Genomic DNA, 19,712 nt, shown 5'->3' with positions numbered 1-19,712 from the left:
TGGCTCAGAGCACCAAACCCATCTCCAGAGGGTGCAGCGGGCAGGGAATGGGGCTGGCCCCTTCCAAGGGCTCTGTGGTGGTGCCAGCCCTGCTGTGCTGGTGACAGAGACCCCCAGTAGCAGCAAGGGGGCCCTGGGAGGCACCAACACCCTCCTCAGGGCAGAGAGAGCTGCAAGTCAGGACCAGCCCCCAAGTCGGAATCAGAGCACAAAGTGAGTAAAACACCACCTCAGCTGGAGCTCCGTGTGGTCCTCACTGTGCTCACCTGAACCATCCCCGTGGCTGTCACAGCCTCGAGAGCTGCAAGCACCTCCCAGACAGCCCCATCTCCAGCGGGGACACTGAGGACAGAGCTGTCCCACCCAGCGAGGGGACACGAGCTAGGGGTGTGCGCGTCCCCTCCCCACTCACCTCTTCAGGAAACTCCTCTCCCACCAGAGCCATGATCAGGGACGTCTTCCCCACCTGGGCTAGGAAATAAAGGGAGGACGTTGACATTGGCACCGGCACGGCAGAGCTTGAGGGGGCCAGCGGCAGGTGGGAGCCGTGACACCACGGGTCGCCCGGCGACAATGACGGGCCCGGTCTGTCCCCTGGTCCCGCCAGTGACGAGAGGTCCATCTGGGCCCCCCGCCCGCCCTCGCCCCTCCCCTGCAGGAGAACCCTCTCCCCCGGGATCCCCGTGCTCCCTGCCCCTTGCCGGGCTGGAGGAGCCTCCCCCGGCCCCGTGCCCGTGCCCCCCTCACCCTCCCCGAGCAGGAGGATCCGCACGTCCCGTTTCATGGCGGCGCCGCCGCCTCCCCGGCCTCCCCCCCCGCTTCCGGCCGCACCACCGAGCGGCGGCGCAGAGCGGCGCGGCCAGCGCGGCGCCCCCTGGCGGCGCCAGCACACCCAGACCTCCACGTTGGTCTTTCGATGGTTTATTAACGAAAACAAAACGTTCAACGGCAACAAACGGCGAACGGGGCCGTGAAACACATCCCAGGGCCGGGCGGGGCCGCGGGCGGGCCAGCCGCTGCAGCCGTGGGGGCGGCGGTTCGGGCCTGGTTGCGGCCGGAGCCGGGGCCTGTCCTGCTGGAGAAGCGTCGCTGGTGCGGGGCCAGCCCGGCTCAGGCGCCCGGGAGCTCCCACACGAGCACGGCGCTGTGCGAGGCCGTGAGGAGGCGGCGGCCGGAGGGCGCGAAGCGGCACAGGTGCACGGTGTCGTCATGGCCGGCGTAGTCCTGCGGGGCCCCGGCGGGGCAGGGCTGCAGCCGCAGCAGCCGGTCTGGGGAGAGCAGCGGCTCAGGGCTGCGCCAGGAGGCTCCGATCACCCTCCAGACCCGCGCCCTGGGGCTTGTCAGGGAGCCGCGACCACCCTTCCCTGTCACTCACAGACCTTCTCAACTCTAGTCCCTGCCAGAAGCACCATTCGTGGTCACCTCCCACCCCCTTTCCATGTCTTGTTCTGCCCAGAAGCACCATTCCCCCTCAGCCTCAGACCCTCGCCCTGTCCTTTCCCAGCCAGAAGCCCTTTTCCAGTCACTCCCTGTCTTTTTCCAGCCAGAAGCCGTTCCCAGTCACCCCCCAGCCCCTCTCCATGTCCTTTCGCAGCCAGAAGACCTGTTTCCAAACACCCCCTGTCCTTTCCCAGCCAGAAGCAGCATTCCCAGTCACTCCCCAGGCTCTCTCCTTCTTGCTGAGCTGGAAGTTGAGTTGCTGAGCTGAGTGACACAGGACAGACAGACCCAAACTGCTCCAGGAGCGAGGTGTCCTTGCCAGGAGCAGGGTCCTGCCTGTCCCCGTGCTGTGGGAAGGTCCCTGCTGCCTCAGAGGCTGCAGAAATGGAGACAGCCCAGAACCCCGGGAAGTCATTCCAGTGACAAACCCTGACCATGGCCAAGCAGGATTGACCTCCTGCATCTCATTCTTGACCCAAGAGCCTCCTGGAGGTTTCTCCTTTCCCTGGACTGTAGCTCCCAGGTTTGAGGACATGTCTCTTGATGGGGGAATGAGGACACTTGTTTCCCCTGTGGCAGAAGAAGGAGGGGCCCAGGCACCCCCAGCACTCACCACCGAAGCCGAGGGCCATGAAAGGTGCAGCTGGGGACAGGCTGAGGGACGTGGCAAAGGCTGGCAGGGAGATCTTCCTGAGCACCTGCAGCCCAGCAAGAGAAACACGGGCAGCTCAAATGGGGAGGCAGCACTCACAGCTGTGCAGCCACAGCCCTAAGAGGGTGATGGGGAGGCAGCACTCACAGCTGTGCAGCCACAGCCCTAAGAGGGTGATGGGGAGGCTGAGGGTGCACTGCTCCTAAAGCTGCTCCAGGCATCCAGGAGACAATGGAGAGAGTGTTGATGCTCTGGAAGCAGCCACCTTCCCCTCCCCTGGATCAGGGACTGGCTGCCTGCCTGAATGCAGCCTGAGGCAGGGGCAGGGCTCTGCTGCTCACCTGGGCCACAATCTTGGATTTTCCAAGATGAAAATCTGTTCCCTGAGCAACTGCCTGAGCCCACCCCACCCCTGTGACTGAGGGTAACACACAGGGCAGCCCCCACTGCCCGTGGCAGGGGACAGGTACCTGTTTTTTCCTCAGGCTGTAGAACAAAGCTTCTTTCTGCAGCCCAAAGCCCACATAGACCAGGACACCGTGTTCCCAAGGGCAGAACGCTGCGAGGCTGGGAGGGAGGCTGTCCAGACCCTGGTGAGGGAAACCAAAGGCAACAAAACTGAGGCTGGATTCTCTTATTTGGATCAATGAGAGATAAAAGGAGAGCACAGAGGGACCCCAGTGCTGTGAGGGTTTGAGCAGTGGGACATGAGTATGGTGCAGGCTGCTTCCTCTCTCTTGCATTCCCATCTCTGGCTCAGGGAAAGCAAGGAACAACCACACCCTGCCCTGGAAACCTGAAGCAAATCGTTTAGTGTTGTAGGAGCAGGTCCCATGAGGCTCCAACAGGTTGAATTCCCACTGAGATATTACTGCTGCATGGGCTTGAAGCTTGGGATTTGGTTATAGATCAGCTTAACACAAGAAAACAGGGCCCAGGAGGCAGATCTTGAGCAGGGAATGCAAGATCAAACCTTCATGCTGTACAGAGAGCTGTAGTGAGCCTCTTTCCAGAGCAAATCCATCTTTTTGGAAATGAACAGAAGAATTACTGGCAGAACCCAGGTGTTGTATGGACCCAGGCTGAGGCACTGCCTCTTGCCCCCCAAAACCACCCATCTCCCTTCTGTCTGCCAATGTCACCTGCACCAGGGACCATCTCCATCCTCTCCAACACAGATCCTCCTGCTTTACTAGCAGGTGTCCTGCTGCCCAAACCCTGCCCCTGGGCTGCAGCCAGAGGCTTCTGCCAAGCAGCAGGGACACACAGGGCTGAGTACTTGGCTCTGGGAAGCCATCACCACTCTCCTGGCTCAGAGCACTCACACTTCTCAGGAGTGTCAGAATTAGCAGCACGCTCACAATTAGCTCTCCCTCCTGCACACCGTGCTCACTGCTGCCTGGGCTCTGCTTTGCTGGCACAGGGCTCTCAGCTCTTTGCAGGTGCAGTTTAGGGCTCCCATGCTTAAAGTCAGTGCTGCAGGGCAGTCTGGCCCTGCTGCACTTTCTTTCCACACCCAAGAAGGTGCATTGGCAAGACACTGTGTGAACTGGACTAACAGAGATGCATTCCCTAAGCACACAGTCACTCTCTCAGAGCCCTGTGCCTCCCTCCTCCATCTCTGCTGGTGTCCAGCCTCACACCAGGAGCAGGCAGGGCCTGGCAGGTGCCACACTCACCTCAGGGCCAGCAGGGGCTGGGAAGCTGAGCCAGTCGAGGAGCTCACACTTGTCCTGGAGCCAGTCGGAGCCCCAGACGCTGACGCGGCGGTCGGAGCTGGCTGCCAGCCACAGCTCCCCTCCTTCCACCCCGAGCTCGTGGTACTGGGAGTAGAAACACAGCCCTGTCCTTCTGAGCTCCCCTCCTTCCACCCCGAGCTCGTGGTACTGGGAGCAGAAACACAGCCCTGTCCTTCTGAGCTCCCCTCCTTGCACCCCTCCTTCTCATGGTACTGGGAGCAGAAACACAGCCCTGTCCTTCTGGGGGCACAGAGGCTTTGAAGGAGGGGGACAGTAAAGAGTGGGACAGGACCTCATGGGAACATGGGGATTGTGTTTAGGGGTGAAAGCCAGGATTAACCTCTGTTTGTGGCTGCTCCATCCCTGGAAGTGTCCAAAGCCAGGCTGGACAGGGCTTAGAGCAACCTGGTCTAGTGAGAAGGGTCCCTGCCCATGGCAGGGGGCTGGAAATGGATGATTTTTAAGGTCCTTTCCAACCCAAATCCTGGTCTGAACAACTGAGTTCTCTTCCTTGGGACACCCTCTGGATCTGCACATCTCCTAGGGGAGTTATTTCCAATACCACGTGTCCCCTAACAATGTCCTTCACCTCAAATCAAGGAGGATTTCCTCAGTCTCAGATTACCAGGAAACACAGCCTTGCAGTGTAGATGATCTTAAAGCCTGAGAGCTTAGGGAAAACTATTCCCATTTCTGCTGTGCAAAGGGAAAAATCTCTCCATGAAGAGCAGGACAAAGGAGGTGTCAAACCATCCCACTGCTGCACAGCCAAGTCTTCCCAGCTCCACAGAGGAGCCAAAGACCCTTTTTGGGGGGTACAGGGGCTGCAGGCTGACAGCCTGGGCTCCTCCTGAGGGGTGCTGCTCTCCAAGAACCTGTGGCACAGGTTCATGTCACACCTGGGTGCAGGGTGTCAACAACTGCCACCAAAGGTCCCCCTGCAGGCACAGCCTCACTCAGGCTGCAATACATGGAGATTTATTCCACTGAATACTCACTCCTGAGGTCTCACCTGCTTCCTGGTGCACTGGAGAACAGTGATGGGGGAGCCTTTGTGGTCAGCCAGGACATGGATGGTCATTCCAGTGCGAGGGCTGCTGACAGCCACTATCCCATCCTTGCCCCCTGATAGGATCATTTCCCCTGGTGGCAGAGGAGGGGAAAGAATGGGACACTTCTTGTAGAAGGAAAAAAAGGACAGAGGAGAAATATCCAAGGCTATGGGATACCAGTGTCCTGAAACACTGTGAAAGGCTGGGGACATCCCAGTCAAGGGCTGGGTATGATGAGATGTCTCAAACACTCACTACACCTCAATACTGAAGAAGAGCCAGAGTAGATTATAAAACAAAGGTGTTTGTTGTACCCAAACCTCTTGGCTATCCCAGAGCCAATGCACCTCCCGTGTCCCACCTACCATGTGCCCAGCTGGCAGAGTCACCAGAGCTCACTGGGACAAGTTCTGTGGCTCTCCCTGGCCCTGGGGTTTTGGGCAGGTGGCCAGGACACAGAGCAGCTGGAGGCCAGGGGAAACCCAGGCAGCACCAAGCCACGTTCCCTGAGGTCCCATGTCCCCAGTGTCACCTCAGGCAGCCTCACCATCAGTGGAGTAGGTGACTGCTGTCAGTGCAGCAGCGTGGGGGTGCATTTTCAGCTCCATCTCTGTCCTGGAAACACTGAACACACGGACAGTGCCATCACTGTACCCTGCCACCACGTGCTGGCTCTCACCGGGACGAGGCCACACCCCAACAGGACGAGGCTTCCAGGCCAGGCACTGGCAGCTCTGCAAGGAAATTGGCAGAGACCTGGTGACACAGGGGACACTTCCCTGTGCCAAGAGGAAGGGACTGATGTGAACCCTTACCTGGTTGAGCACCTGGAACTGCACCACCAGCTCGGTGCTGCCCAGAGCCCAGATCCTCACGCTGCCGTCCTCCCCGCACGTGGCACAGTGACTCTCATCAGGACTAAAGCACACCTCAGTCACCTGCTCCAGGGAAAAGGCAGACAGCAGGGCTCTATGGGTGCCACAGCCCAGAGCACATCAGCTGCCCTGCCCCTTCATCCCCAGGATTGTGCTCATGGGACCCACCAGATGAGAGGGAACGTAAGGGAAGGTGCAGAGCTTTGCTTTTGGGCTAACAGGACAAGAGGAAATGTCCTCAACTTGTACCAGGGAAGATTTAGATTGAATATTAGGAAGAATTTCTTCACAGAAATGGTTGTAAAAGCACTGGCACAGGCTGCCCAGGGCAGTGGTGGAGTCACCATACCCAAGAGTATTCAAAAATATTCACCACACCCAAGAGTATTCAAAAAATGTGTGGATGTGGCACTTTGGGACATGGTTTAATGGTGAATGTCATGGTGGTGCTGGGTTGGTGCTTGGACTTGATGATCTTAAAGGTCTTTTCCAATCTTATCAATCATTGCAAAGAGTAAACCCAGCCCCAAAGGCAGGACCAGGCACTGTGCACAGTAAACCTAACCCCAAAGGTAGCACCAGGCAAGGTGCACTGCAAGTTGTCATAAAATACCTTCTCTCCCACCATTTGAACCCTTTTTTTCTGTAGCAGAAAGACACCCTGAAGCAACAGCAAAACTCAAAGCAGCCCAGCCCCCTGACCTTGTTCTTGTGGCCGCTGATGAGTCGGATGCTGGTGCTCTCCACCCAGTTGATGTACCACAGGGTCCCTGCCGTGGTGCCCACAATCCCCATTTCCAGGGAGTCATCAAAGGCTGCGCTCACAATGGTCCCATCCAGGGTGATCTCGTGCTCCAGTAGGACTGAGCCAGACCTGCAGGAAGGCAGGGTGGGAGAAGGACTAGCTCAGATGTTGGAACAGCCACTCTGCCTGCTTGAAATCCAACTTTCTAATGAGCCAGTTCAATGAGGAGCTCCTGTCCATGGAACAGTCCCTGGGAGAGCTGGGGTTGTTCATCCTGGGAGCCCTCAGAGCCCCTTCCAGTGCCTAAAGGGGCTCCAGGAGAGCTGGAGAAGGACTTTGGACAAGAGCCTGGAGTGACAGGACAAGGCAGACGGGCTTCCCACTGCCAGAGGGCAGGGATGGATGGGATATAGGGAAGGAATTCTTTCTGTGAGGGTGAGGAGGCCCTGGCACAGGTCACCAGAGCAGCTGTGGCTGCCCCTGGATCACTGGCAGTGTCCAAGGCCAGGCTGGAAGGGGCTTGGAGCGCCCTGGGTTAGTGAAAAGTGTCCCTGCCCATGGACAGGGAGGGTTGAAATGGGATGGTCTTGAAGGTTCCTTCCCACCCAAACCATTTCATGATTCTGTGATTTGTACTTCAACCATGTTTTCACAGGAAAGAAAAAAATAGGGCATGCAATAGCATGAGAGAAGAAAGAAAGGCAATGTATTTTCCCTAATTCTCCTAAAGAAATTCCTACAAACCACAGACACAAACTTCAGGCATGATAAACACCCACTTCCACTATTAAGAGGGTTCAGCTACCTGTGGCAAAAATTCAGTCAAAAGATCCAGACAGAAAGAATCAGCAGTCACAGGATGGAGAGAAAAAGCTAAGGATGAAGAGCAGCAGGAGCAGCGTGGTTGCACGTGGTGTCTGTCTGCAAAAAGCCACCTCTCAGACAGGTCCTGGGGGCTGCCAGCTGAGGGGCCACGAGCTCCTACCTGGCATTGGGCCCTTGCAGCCTCAGCTCCTGCACAGTGCCCACGGACCACAGGCGGATGCGCTTGGTGTTGCTGCCGCTGAGCAGGCGCTGGTGCCGGCACAGCAGCACCCCTGGGGAGGAAGGGCACCTGTCAGTGTGCAGGGCTCCCTGCTGGCTGTCCTGGGGGTAGGATGTGTGTGTATGCTACCTGACAGCTGTCAGAGCTGGGGCAGTTCTCTGCTGTCCATGGGCAGTTTTCTCTTTATCTCTCCCCCAGCCAATCCTCCCTGCAGGAGATCTCTGCTGCCCATGGCCACTGAGTGTCCCTGCAGGGCTGATCCAATTCCAGCATCCCATGGGGAGATGCTGCATTGCCCAGGGCAGGAGCCAAGCATTCCTACCTGGATCCAATCTGAGCCTGGCACAGCACAGCAGCCTTTGCCCAGTGCATGGCCAGAGGAGCAGCTTCTGCTGCCCTGCATTGCCAGAGGGAGCCCAGGCCCATCTGCAGCAGCCCTGGAGCTGCAGAGGAAAACTCCCCCCTTGTGCAGGATCCCTGCTCCAGCAGAGCCACAGCTGGCACTGCAGGAGGGCTGAGCCCCCATGGGATGGGGCTGTGCCACCACCCTGACACACAGGGGGACAGGGCATGGTCTCACTCTGTCAGTGGTTTGTTTTCTGGTTTTTTTTTGTACTATTGCATTTGTATTTTTTAATTTTCCTAGTAAAGAACTGTTACTCCTATTCCCATATCTTTGCCTGAGAGCCCCTTAATTAAAAAATTATGATAATTCAGTGGGAGGGGGCTTACATTTTCCCCTTCAAGGAAGGCTCCTGCCTTTCTCAGCAGACACCTGGCTTTTCAAACCAAGATGTGGGAATAGGAAAAACAGAAACTTCCACAGATACTGAAAGGTTTGATTTGCAGCCTTGGGAGAAGCTTGGATTGATGTAAAAATACAATACACAGACATTAGGTAGAAAATTCAGAAACTTATGTTTCTATAGTTGTAAGTAAGAAACTGCATGGGTAAGATGGTGAAGGGTTTATAGTATAGCAATGTAATAGTATGGAGTAGGTTGGGAGCTTAGAAGTTGTAATAGAAGCATCTGTGTGCATGTGAGACAGAAGCCCATTGGACAAAATATCTGCAATGCAGTAGAAGTAAGTAAAGGTGATAGGTTAGAAAAGCAAAATAAACCCTGTGACAACTATCCATTGGGTTAGAAAGATCTATATTGCCTTGTAACAAAGAACTTGTGACTACTTTGTGCTATGGCCAACTGCCTGCTCCTCTAAAATCTCACGGCCTCTGAGACTGATGTTTGTCTGAGCAATGAATCGTTCTTAGCCCAACAATGGTCCCATCCCTTTACTACAGGTGGTGACAATGATATCCTGTCATCATTCCAAGGGTGCTCCTCACAGCCACTTGGGCAGCAAAGTGGGAGGGCTCTACAGCCCAGCACCGTTTTACAGACCAGAGCTCTGTGGGTGCTTTGGCACAGGCTGCCCAGAGCAGTGGTGGAGTCACCATGCCTAGAGGACTCAAACAGATTGTGGATGTGGTGCTCACAGACGTGGTTTAATGCTGGACCTGGCAGTGCTGGGTTAGTGCTTGGACCTGATGATCTTAGAGATCTTTTCCAACATTAACGATTCTATAAAGCCCTCAGGAAACCCAGGAGCCTGAGGAAACCCAGATCCATTGCCACCCCACACATCTTGCATCCAACACAGCAAACTGGTTTCCAAGCACAGCTGAAATGGGAAGTCTGTGGGCTCAGGGCTCCTTTCCCAACACATTCCCCTTTCAGCCCTGGCACTGCACCCACCGATCTCGCCCTCGTCAGCCTCCCACGTCATGAAGCAGGAATTGGTCTCTGTGTCCCACACACAGATCTGGCCTGAGTTGGTCCCACTGTAAAGGAGAGCCTCAGCACCATAACAGAGAGATGTCAGCTCCACCAGCCCCAGCACGTCCGGGGCAGGGGCACGATGAACCTGCCAGAGCACAAAAACCAGCAATGTCAAAGGCAATGAACATGCTCAGATGCATCAGGAGAAAAAACATCTTCCTCCCCTCAATTCCTGCAGTTAATGCCTCAAATACAACCAAAAGCTGTTTGTGCACAGTCAATATCACCTCACTAAGAGAAATCACCAGCTCTCACAGAGCTCTCACCGGGGGCTTGGAAAATAAGTCAGAGATGCTGAAAATAAATCTTAAAAGGTAAAAGGAAGGTTTACCTTGAGTCTGACAGCAGCTTCCTGCTGCTCCAACACCCAGAATGTCACAGCTCCCCTGCCCACACAGGCAAGGTCTTGGTGAGAGAAAGGGCTAAAAGCCACATCGTGGAGAGGCTCTGAGATACAAGTGGACAGCACGAGCTCATAGGTGTGGGTGTTCCACAGAGCCACGGTCTGGTCACTGTAGTCCCCTAAGGAGAAAGGGAAAGACAGTAGGAAGAACTCTGCTGCCTCAGGATGCTCACAAGCATCCACACAGCACACTCACATCAACTGTGCCACCCCTCATCCAGTTGTTGGGAGACAGCTGTCCCAAACGCCATTCCAGGCATGGACACATCTCCTCCTGTGCTCAGCACAAGCTGCACAACGTGACAGATGCTTGCCCAAGTTAAGGACAGACAGAACTGACCCAGCACTTCGCCCTGGAGATTGTAGCAAAGCTGTGCTGGCAGTGGAGTCACCTGGAGCAGTCAGGGCTGGGACTGAGCAGGCAGAACAATGTCAGAGCAGTTTCCCCATCCTTGGGAGTCTCTGCACACCTTGGGAATGCCCCACACAAACTCTCCAGTGACCTGGGCACTCAGGGCTAACCCTGTCTTGACAAAGAACGGGATGTCACCTTCGCCAAGGTCCCAGCTGAGGTGGGAGCTGACCTCCATGGAAGCCATCACAGCTGGGTGGCAGCAGAAGGCATTGGCCTCAGTGATGGCAAAACTCCCAAGCTTCCAGAGAGCTCAGGAGGACAGTGCTCTCCTGTTGCCTTTCCCAGGTTTCACAAGTTCTGTGGAGACTTTCAGCTTTTCCCTCCCCTGCAGCTCAGACCAGAGCTGGAGGAGGAGAGCTCCTCTCCCACACTGCTCCCTGAAAAGCACAAAGCTCCCTTTCTCTCCAGCAAAGGCTGCTTTCCTTTCCAAAGGCAGCCTCACCAGCCTGGAGGGAGTGTATTGCCTGCTCCACAGGTCCCCTCTCATGCAAAACAAGAGCTTCCTAATTGCATGTTGTCCTTTAAATGTCCCCTGCCTGAGCAAAACAGACAGCTTGAGCATCCATCCTGTGCTGGCATGGCTGCCTGGCAGGAGGCTCACAGTTGGGAGCCTGGCTACTTCTGTCCAAGTCCATCTAGGCAGCAATAACAAGTCCAGAAGAAGGCTTTTCCCTCTGCACACTATAAATAGTAACCACAAACCATTTACAGGGGGTCTGAGAAGCACCAGTGAGTCAGGAGAAGAAAGCTGTAACTCTGCATTCCCTGCTGTCCCAAGGGTACCACAGAACAGCTTCCTACCCACGAGCCTGCTGCACATCTGGCAGGTGTTTGGTGCTCACAGCACCCTCCTGCCATGGGCTGTCTGCTCTGGGGTGCAGCCCTGCCCCCACAGCTGCTGTGACAGGAGTGCTCACCGATGGTGACAAGGAATCTGTCATCCCAGGAGAATGCCATGGCTTGCACTTGTGTCTCGTGGTGGAACAGCTCTGCTGTGCAGGCCCCATCCTGGGTGCTCCAGATGCAGATCTGACAGTGGGAGTCTCCATCCTTCTGCCCTGAGGCAGAGGCAAGAACCTAACACAACAATGTGTAAGTAATTAGAGAATGTGTAATTAGAGAATGCTCGTTAGCCTTAACGGTTTTTTCAGTTATCCCACATTAAAGGGATGTAGCTGGCAAATGGAGAATTCAGTGAGAAACAACAATTCAGCTGATGGCAGGAGGGAAAGGCAGCATCACCCAGAGGAAGAGAACAGCCTTTACAGAATCATTGAGGTTGGGAACGATCTCCAAGATCATCGAGTCCAAGCAGTGACTGATCCCCACTTTGTCACCCAGCCCAGGGCATGGAGTGCCACATCCAGCTCCTCCTTGGACACCTCCAGGGATGGGGACTTCACCACTCCTGGGCAGCCCCTTCCAATGCCTGACCACTCTTTCCATGGAGAAGTTCTTCCTGATGTCCAGCCTGAACTTCCCCTGGCACAACTTGAGGCCATTCCCTCTCATCCTGTCCCTGTTCCCTGGGAGCAGAGCCCGACCCCTGCCAGCTGCCCCCTCCTGTCAGGAGTTGTGCAGAGCCAGAAGGTGCCCCCTGAGCCTCCTTTTCTCCACATCAGACTTGTGCTCCAGCCCCTTCCCCAGCTCTGTTCCCTTCTCTGGACATTCTCCAGCCCACACTGAGCCAGCACAACAGAGAGCTGACTCCCAAACAATCTCCATAGCCTCCAGGCAGAAGGAGGAACAACAAATGGGATTTTAGGCTGTGGGACCGCAAAGTGGCAGGGACGAGCCCTGGCCTTGGGCAGAGCAGCCCCTCCCACCTGGGCGTGGTGGCTGAGGGTGAGAGTGGAGATCTCCTCGGCGTGGCCCAGCCAGTGGCTCTGCGAGCCCGAGTGCAGGTCTTCAACCACAATGACGCAGCCACAGGAGTAGGCGAAGAAGCCTGGCAGAGGAGGGGGAGGAGAGGGGATGTTTTCATGGAAAGGCTGCACATACAGCCCCCACCACAGCCCACGTGGAAAATTCTATGATTCATTAATACGTAAAAGCTGACTCTTTGATGCAGCGCAGCAGCAGCAGGTTGGGAGCGGGGTGAAATCTCACTTTCCCTAACCTGAGTGAAGCAGAGCTGCTGGCCACCATTCCAGCTGGAGAAAGGAGGCAGGATGGGCTTTGTGAGCTCTCCTCCTGCTCTCCTCAGCTGGAGCCTGAATCTGTCCCACCAACTAAAGCTTGCAAACAGCAAAGAGCTACTGGATTTTACTAACACAAAGAAGTTCTGTGTTCAAGCAAAGATCCCAATCCAACAGTCAGATCATAACTTCACTCAGTACACAGCCCTAGAATCACAGAATAGAATCATACATGGGTTGGAAGGGACCTTAAAGCTCATCTCCTTCCACCCCTTGCCATGGCAGGGACACCTTCCATTATCCCAGGCTGCTCCCAGTCCTGTCCAACCTGGCATTGGGCACTTCAGGGATTCAGGGGCAGTCACAGCTTCTCTGGCAACACATCCCAGCACTGCAGAGCATTCCCAGTGTACCTGTATCTGGGTTCCACACCATATTCCCTCTGCCATTCCCATTGTAGCCGATCACTGCTTTCAGCTTCAGCACCTCACTGCCCGCTGGAGGAGACAAGAAACTCTGCAAGAAAAACAGACACTGGCTTAAAATAATCTCTGGAAGAATGGTCTGGTCAGATGCATCAACACCCACACAGGAAAAAGTGAGTGTCCTCAAACACATCCCACACAGATCCATGCCAACACTCACACAATTCCATAACGGAAGAGACAAATAACATTCTATAACAAAAGAGGCACTGCCCCAGCACAGCCAGGCACAGATGCTTTCAGATAAGGCACAAAATAGGCTGGCAGCAAATGCCCAGCCGAGGAGCAGCTGCTAATCCTGCTGGGAAAGAGTTCCACGGGTTTGGCTGACTTGGGATGCAGATATTTCAACAGGAAGAGAACTGGGAGAAAAATGCTGCCAGGTAGAGGGACAGAGGAGAGGGTTGGGGGTGAAATCTGGATGTAGCTGTTCTCCCAGCACTAGCAGCAGAGCTTAGGGAAGGGCTGAGTTAAGTTTCTGTTTTATCCCTGCTGTGTTTGTTAACAGAGCAGGAGCTGTGCTGTGTCTCTCCTCACTACGCTCCATGGATTTGCCTTCCCCAGCCTGCTCTGCCAATGCAGCTGCTCGCAAATATGGGAGCACAATGAATCACTCCATTGCTCACTCGTCTTTCACTCTCAATAGCACATGCCATTTCCACTCCTTTTGAATAAAAATGTATGCAGATTTGGGCAACACAAAAAGAGTTGAGCACAAATCACTTTTTACTAGTCTGGGAAGAGTTACATGTAGAGGAGAACAGGGAACTAACATTAGGATTTCTGTGCTGAACATCAGCCCAGGGGTAGAGTTCCCAAATTGCTTTCCAACAGAGAACAAAATGGAAACAATTTGGAAAATGCACCTACCCCAGCCCCAAAATGCCTGTTCTCCACCTGGTAACCAGCACAACTCTCACCTGGGGGAGCACTGATGCCTTGAAGCGAGGAGTGAAATGCCGGTAGGAATCTGGGCGGATGCAACACTGGGACTTGGGAGTTCTGGTTCCCTTCCTGGGCTCTGCCACACAAAGGAGAAAATGGTACCTATGGGATGCTGCTCCTGGGAAGGCTTTGGGAGCAGCACCCAGGCTGTGGCTTGCTTATATTCATGTGCTGTGCACGTGTGAACACACACGAGGCAAAAAGCAAACTGCAGTGTCACATGTGTGACACATATACATAAATGCATACACATTTACATATGTGTGACACATATACATAATGCATACACATTTACATATGTGTGACACATATACATATGCCGAGTGGGAAGGGACCCACAAGGATCATGAGTCCAACCCCTGGCCCTGCACAGACACCCCAACAGTCCCACCCTGTACCTCAGAGCATCGTCCCAGCGTTCCTGGAGCTCTGGCAGCCATGCCCACTCCCTGGGGAGATTGTTCAATCAATGCCCAGCACCTCTGGGGGAAGAACCTTCTCCTGATCTCCAGCCTGACCCTCCCCAGCTCCAGCCATTCCCTGGAGTTCTCAGTTCCTTTCCCACTTGTAGCAATGTAACTGAACAACTTAGACCACAGTGTGCACCAGCCATTTCAATTGTAACTGTTCTTACCAGAATTTTCTCAAAGCACTCTAAAATTCAAAGTTACTAAGATATAAACTGTACTAAAATAAGAAAGAAGAAGCTAAAAAACCGAATTCCAAGACCACAAGAGATAACAAAGAACTGTAAACCACCTAAACTATAACCAATCACATATTCTTAAAAGTACATACAAAACACAAATAGATAAACAAAAACAGCACTAAAATACGTAATCAGTAGAGTTGGAATATATAAGTACTTAATGTAGACAACAAACAACTTCTACTTAATCATATTAATTAGTTATCCAAGAATCCTAAATTTCCCACACCACACTGCAAGCAGCCTAAGGACAGCCACACCTCATGCTCTGGGATGCCTGTGAAGCCACGAGCCCCACAGCTCCAGCACTGTCACAGGAGCACTGGGGGCAGTTTTATCCTGAGGCTTTCCAACAAGTCCTGCAGGGGCTGAGCACTGGCAGCTGCCTGCTCCTGGCAGGCTGCCACACACCACTGCAGCTCCCAGGCTGTGCAGCTATTAATAGAGCCATTGGGAGCTTTAATTGCAGCTGGATTTAATGGGACATGCCACTCAGAGATGATACTGGCTCCAAGCTGAAGGCAGGCTTCTGGTGTGCCCAGAAGCAGCAGCAGGGAAAGAGCCAGAAAAACGAGCAGTTTTAGGGATCAAAGTGAGTCTTCCTCAATACTGAGTGCCCTTGGAAGGTCATGGCCAAGGGAAAACTCCTAAGGAACACATTGCAGCCTTTTACCTCACAGCTCAGAGCACGTGTCTGGGTCTCTCTGCCCCAGAATAATAATAATAATCATGTTCTTTCTTTGGTTTTGGGGGATAGACCAAGCTGCCATGCAGGCCTGCAGCTCTGTACAAACTGGCAATTCCCCCGATTTACCGTTTGTTGTTTTTTCAGGAGACCTCGAGCTGTCCTGCCTCACTTTGGGCCTCACAACAGGCTCCTCATTCCCATCTGATTCCACCACAATGACTGAGGCATCTCTGTGCTCATTTGTCACCTTCCTGCAGCTGCCTGGCAGTTCTGCTTCCTCCTCCCTGTCCGACTCAGAGGAAATACCTGGGGAGAGAAATCAGTGGGAAGATGGAGCCACCCATGTCCTTCAGGACCACTTCAGGTGTGCCTGACCCTTTGACTTCTGGCAGTGTCACTCCCCTGCTCTGTGGAACAGCTCAGCTGTTAGGCTGGAGGGCAAAGCAGACAATTCCTATAGGAATGACCAACAAGGGTTTAGCACAGTCAGAGAGGCTGTGCCAGCACTTCAGTATGTGGAGGAGAGCAGAGGATAAAGGGGTGCTGAACCCCAGTCAAGCCCAGCTTAGGGGAAGGAATTGCAGACTGGTCTGCCAGAATGGGTCACAGGTAGGGATGGCTCCAAGGATGCTGCTGAAATAGGCAAGTTTTTCCTAAAACAAGGTTAATTTTTCCCTTTTTTGCAAGGAGTTCCTCTTACTTTGAAACCCTGCTGGGTGGACAGAGCTGATATCCAGACACGGTGGGGAGGACAGCAATGGAACAGGCACTGTCTGCCGAGGGGTCTCAGAGCCATCCTTGGGCTTCTCAGAGCTGCTCTCTGGGAAAGAAAAGGGCTTGGTGTCACTTCCTTCAGCCCATGTTCCTCTCATCCTTCTGGATGGTGACACCTCAGCTTTCCAGCTTCCATAGAAGCCACTTCTCTGTGTTTTAAGAAAGAGAGGGACAGAGAGAGAAAGAAGACAGAGGAGATGGAGGCAGAGAAAGACAGAAGGCAAAAGCTGAAAATCTACCAGAAAGCCCAGAGTGGCTCTGCTCAGAACATCCCCACCTAGGCAGACTGAGGAGTGCTGTCAATTAATTTGAGATTGTCCTTCAAGGCTAATTAGCTGGTTTGCCCCCCACTACATGACCCCCTCAGGGAAGGAACCATCCCCCCAAATCCCTCTGGAAAAGCTGCCAGCACAACTCATGGGAAGAGGCAAACTCACCTGAGCTCAGCACCAGAGTGGACGCGGGGGAATGAGCCCTGGGGAGGGGAGGAGACTGGAGTCACACAGGGATGGGGCACGGACAGGGGACACAGACAGGCACTGCCAGCACCATTACCTGCCTGGGGATGCCTTGACTGGAGGTGGAGCTAGGAAATCCCAGAGGAAGATGGCATCCCCAATGCTGATGACGTGCTCTTGGTTTGGGGTGAAGGCGACCTGGTGCACAGGCTCTGAGTGCCCAATGAACACCTGGGAGAGAGCAGGCCTTGAATCCCCATCACCACCTGTCCTGTCAGGATGGGGTCACTCCACTCTGTCCTGCCCAGCCAGGGTCTACAGGCCTCAGCAGAAGGTCCAGTAGAGGATCTATCATACCTACAGTTCTCACACCTGTGGGCTGATCAACCCAGGGCCGACCTCCAACACACTCGGGGAAGGAAGCAAAAGCTGAAGAGTCCAAAATCTTATCCTATCTCTGAAGCTTTGGATGAACGATTTTCCTCCCCATTTTCTCTCTCTGTCCCTAACACAGAGCTATCACCTACCTCTGTCCATTGCAGAGGCTCTCACTGGGGTGCTCTGGCAGCCCCAGCCTGTGCCCACTGCCGGGCACTGTTACAGTGTGGGATCCAGGCTGCATTTCTCTGATGGGCAAACTGGGACTGGGGTCACTGGGCCAGGTCATACAGAGCCCATTTGCTGCTCTCTGGGGATTCAGCAATGCAGCACCACCCCCTTCCCCCCCTGGGTGGGCAGTACCTGGAAGTTGATGTTGAAGCGCATCCTGTAGTCCCACACTTTGATGACCTTGTCACCAGCAGTGAGCAGGTACTGGCCATCCTTGCTCAGTGCCAAGGAGGAACAGCTCAGCTTGTGCACAGGGGACACCTGAGGACAAGAAATGGCACCAGCAGCCTTAGCTGAGCTGGTTTATATCTTTATTTACACTTCAGCAAGAGAACAGTAGTGTGACAGTGTGGAAAACAAGGACAAGCTCAGGCTCACCCTGAGCACGAGCACACTGGGACAGCTGCAGGCTTCTCATTTGTGTTTCTTTGAAGCCTGTGAGCTCCAGGAGGTGTTTTCTCTCATTTAACCTCCCAGAGAGACAAGAAGTGCCCAGCCCCCAGAGGAGACCTGGTGGATGAATTTCAGTGTCCTACCTCTCGCACCAGCCGTCCGGTTTTTGCATCAAGCACAAGGATTTTATTGGAAGAAGTGGATACCAGGAGCTCTCCCTGAGGCACAGGACCAAAGCAGACCTTCACTGCAGAGTCCAAGATGGTGCTGTGCAGGTCCAGGATGCTGATGTCCACCCTCAGCAGCTGTGGAACAAAAAGCCACTGAAGAACCACTGCAGGAGCCTCAGGATTGCTCCCGCGCTCCTAACACAAAGCTATGGAGCCCCCTGGACCCTTCCCTTCCCATTTAATGAGGGGCTGCAGGTGCAGACAATGCCCAGGAGAGCAGGTCAAGAGACAGGTGAGAGCTGACAGCCTCCACAGCACCTCCCAAATTATCTTTCTAGTAGAGAATGAAGGCACAGGAGAAGAAACCTTGAACTTGTTATTTCTGTCTCACAGAAGGGAAAACAGGGAGCTCACTGTCAGCCCTGATCCAGCTCCCTGGCTGCTGCCTGTGGGGTTTCCAGGGGACAGCCTTATCCCCAGGAGTGAGGGGACTCTGCTGGGTACCTCATCGAGTGAGCAGGCCTCCATCACTGTCACCACGTACTTGGAGGGCCCCACGAAGGCCAGCAGGCGACTGTCCCCACTGACCACCAGAGTGTCCACGCCACTGCCAGCATCCCGGGCCACCACATTGCCTGGGGGACACAGCAAGACAGTGAGGAGCAGCAAAGCCCACCCTGATGGTGCTGCTCAGCAGCAGCTGCAGCTTCTCCTGCAGCTTGAGAAAAAAGCAACCTGTGCTGTAGGAGATGCTACAAATTTTATTTACGCACCCAGGATGTGCAGTGAAGCACCTCAAAAACAAAGTTGAGATGCACAGCTTGTTGCCTGAGTGAACATGCAGTGTTTTCAAGGAGAGCAGAACAAAGTCAAAGGAATAAAATTGATTTTAGGGCTTATTTTGTAGTGTTACAAGAGGCTGTGATGAGGAGCTCTGTGAGATCTCAGCTGCAGCCTGGGTGTCTGAACCCAGAGTAGAATGAGGTCAGTGCTCAACACCACCACAGTGATGTCAGTCCACAGGGCAGAGAGAGCCAGAGGTCTGAAAATCACAGAAATTACAGCAATTCTCTGTATTTATTCCATGACCATAATTCCACTGTTCTGTCCCTGGAACGTGACCAGGCAGCAAACACAGCTTCAGAGCAGAGGCACCATGTGAAGGTCCAGCTGCAGCACTGACACCAAACCTGGGTGATTTTAGATGAATTCCCTGATTCCTTCAACCCCTGTTTCTTATCCTGCACACCTCCTGGGGCAGGTTCCTCCTCTTTGTGCAGTATTACACTGTATAAAAATCAGAGTTCCCTTTCCCTGCTCAAGCTTGTGCTGTCACAACTCATTTCCAAAGTGTACATTAAATGTGACACTAATTTTTCCAAACTGCCTTGCCCCTGCCTTGCCTCCAGCTCTCCACCAGCTCCATTCACCAGCACAGAGCAGCTCTGCTGCAGGCAGGATTAGGGCAACAATCCACTTCAAACAAATTAAATTGCACATGTACAGAATGAAAAGAGTCAGGGCTTGGGCATGGATAAATCTCTGTGATCCCAGCACATTAATGAAATCATCAGACCAGCAGGATGAGAGGATTTGAACAGGTAGGGGAGTGCTGGCAGTCACTGGGGTTTGCTCACACAGAAGGTACAAACAGAAATCACAGAATCATTGAGGTTGGGAAAGCCCTCTAAGATCATCAAATCCACTAAAATGTGTTCCCAGGTGCCACATCCACATCTGTTAAATCCTTGCAGGGATGGTGACTCTACCACTGCCCCGGGCAGCTGTGCCAGTGCCTGACCACCCTTTCATGAAGGAATTTTCCCATGATCAAATCTAAACCTCCCCTGGCACAATTTGAGGCCATTTCTCCCTTTTCCTGTCCCTGTTCCCTGGGAGCACAGCCTGACCCCCCTGGCTGTCCCCTCCTGTCAGGAGCTGTGCAGAGCCACAAGGGCCCCCCTGAGCCTCCTTTTCTCCAGGCTCAGCCCCTTTCCAGCTCCCTCAGCCTCTCCTGGTGCTCCAGCCCCTCCCCAGCTCTGTTCCCTTCCCTGGACAAGCTCCAGCCCCTCAGTGTCTGTCTTGTGATGGGCCCAGAACTGCCCCCAGGACTGGAGGTGCCTCAGCAATGCCCAG

General features: G+C 54.0%; 1 protein-coding gene across 4 annotated transcripts in view; it reads right to left on the bottom strand.

The window, feature by feature from the left end:
- The window catches only part of LOC129127300 (mitochondrial Rho GTPase 2), a 50,784-nt gene that overhangs the window by 12,961 nt on the left and 18,111 nt on the right, over positions 1–19,712 (bottom strand). Inside the window, exons 20-41 of one of the 4 annotated variants that reach the window (XM_054643838.2) lie at positions 18,081–18,211; positions 17,550–17,711; positions 17,146–17,274; positions 16,502–16,635; positions 16,384–16,421; positions 15,873–15,992; positions 15,299–15,478; positions 13,751–13,851; positions 12,759–12,861; positions 12,034–12,155; positions 11,125–11,284; positions 9,721–9,911; positions 9,306–9,474; positions 7,489–7,600; positions 6,461–6,632; positions 5,699–5,821; positions 5,431–5,617; positions 4,844–4,974; positions 3,772–3,915; positions 2,563–2,682; positions 2,054–2,138; positions 413–471 (exon numbers count right to left, since the gene is read on the bottom strand). In XM_054643838.2, coding sequence (XP_054499813.2) covers positions 413–471; positions 2,054–2,138; positions 2,563–2,682; positions 3,772–3,915; positions 4,844–4,974; positions 5,431–5,617; positions 5,699–5,821; positions 6,461–6,632; positions 7,489–7,600; positions 9,306–9,474; positions 9,721–9,911; positions 11,125–11,284; positions 12,034–12,155; positions 12,759–12,861; positions 13,751–13,851; positions 15,299–15,478; positions 15,873–15,992; positions 16,384–16,421; positions 16,502–16,635; positions 17,146–17,274; positions 17,550–17,711; positions 18,081–18,211 — 2,873 coding nt within the window. Of the gene's footprint in view, positions 1–412; positions 472–747; positions 1,269–2,053; positions 2,139–2,562; positions 2,683–3,771; positions 3,916–4,843; positions 4,975–5,430; positions 5,618–5,698; positions 5,822–6,460; positions 6,633–7,488; positions 7,601–9,305; positions 9,475–9,720; positions 9,912–11,124; positions 11,285–12,033; positions 12,156–12,758; positions 12,862–13,750; positions 13,852–15,298; positions 15,479–15,872; positions 15,993–16,383; positions 16,422–16,501; positions 16,636–17,145; positions 17,275–17,549; positions 17,712–18,080; positions 18,212–19,712 lie in introns of those variants that run through there. The other 3 variants (XM_054643833.2, XM_054643834.2, XM_077186881.1) reach the window with 3 other exon arrangements.

The sequence above is a fragment of the Agelaius phoeniceus genome, chromosome 16 (genome assembly GCF_051311805.1).
Source record: "Agelaius phoeniceus isolate bAgePho1 chromosome 16, bAgePho1.hap1, whole genome shotgun sequence".
Classification (NCBI taxonomy): Eukaryota; Metazoa; Chordata; class Aves; order Passeriformes; family Icteridae; genus Agelaius; species Agelaius phoeniceus.
The sequence above is the reverse complement of the archived record's forward strand: the minus strand, read 5'-3'. Positions and strand labels throughout refer to the sequence as shown.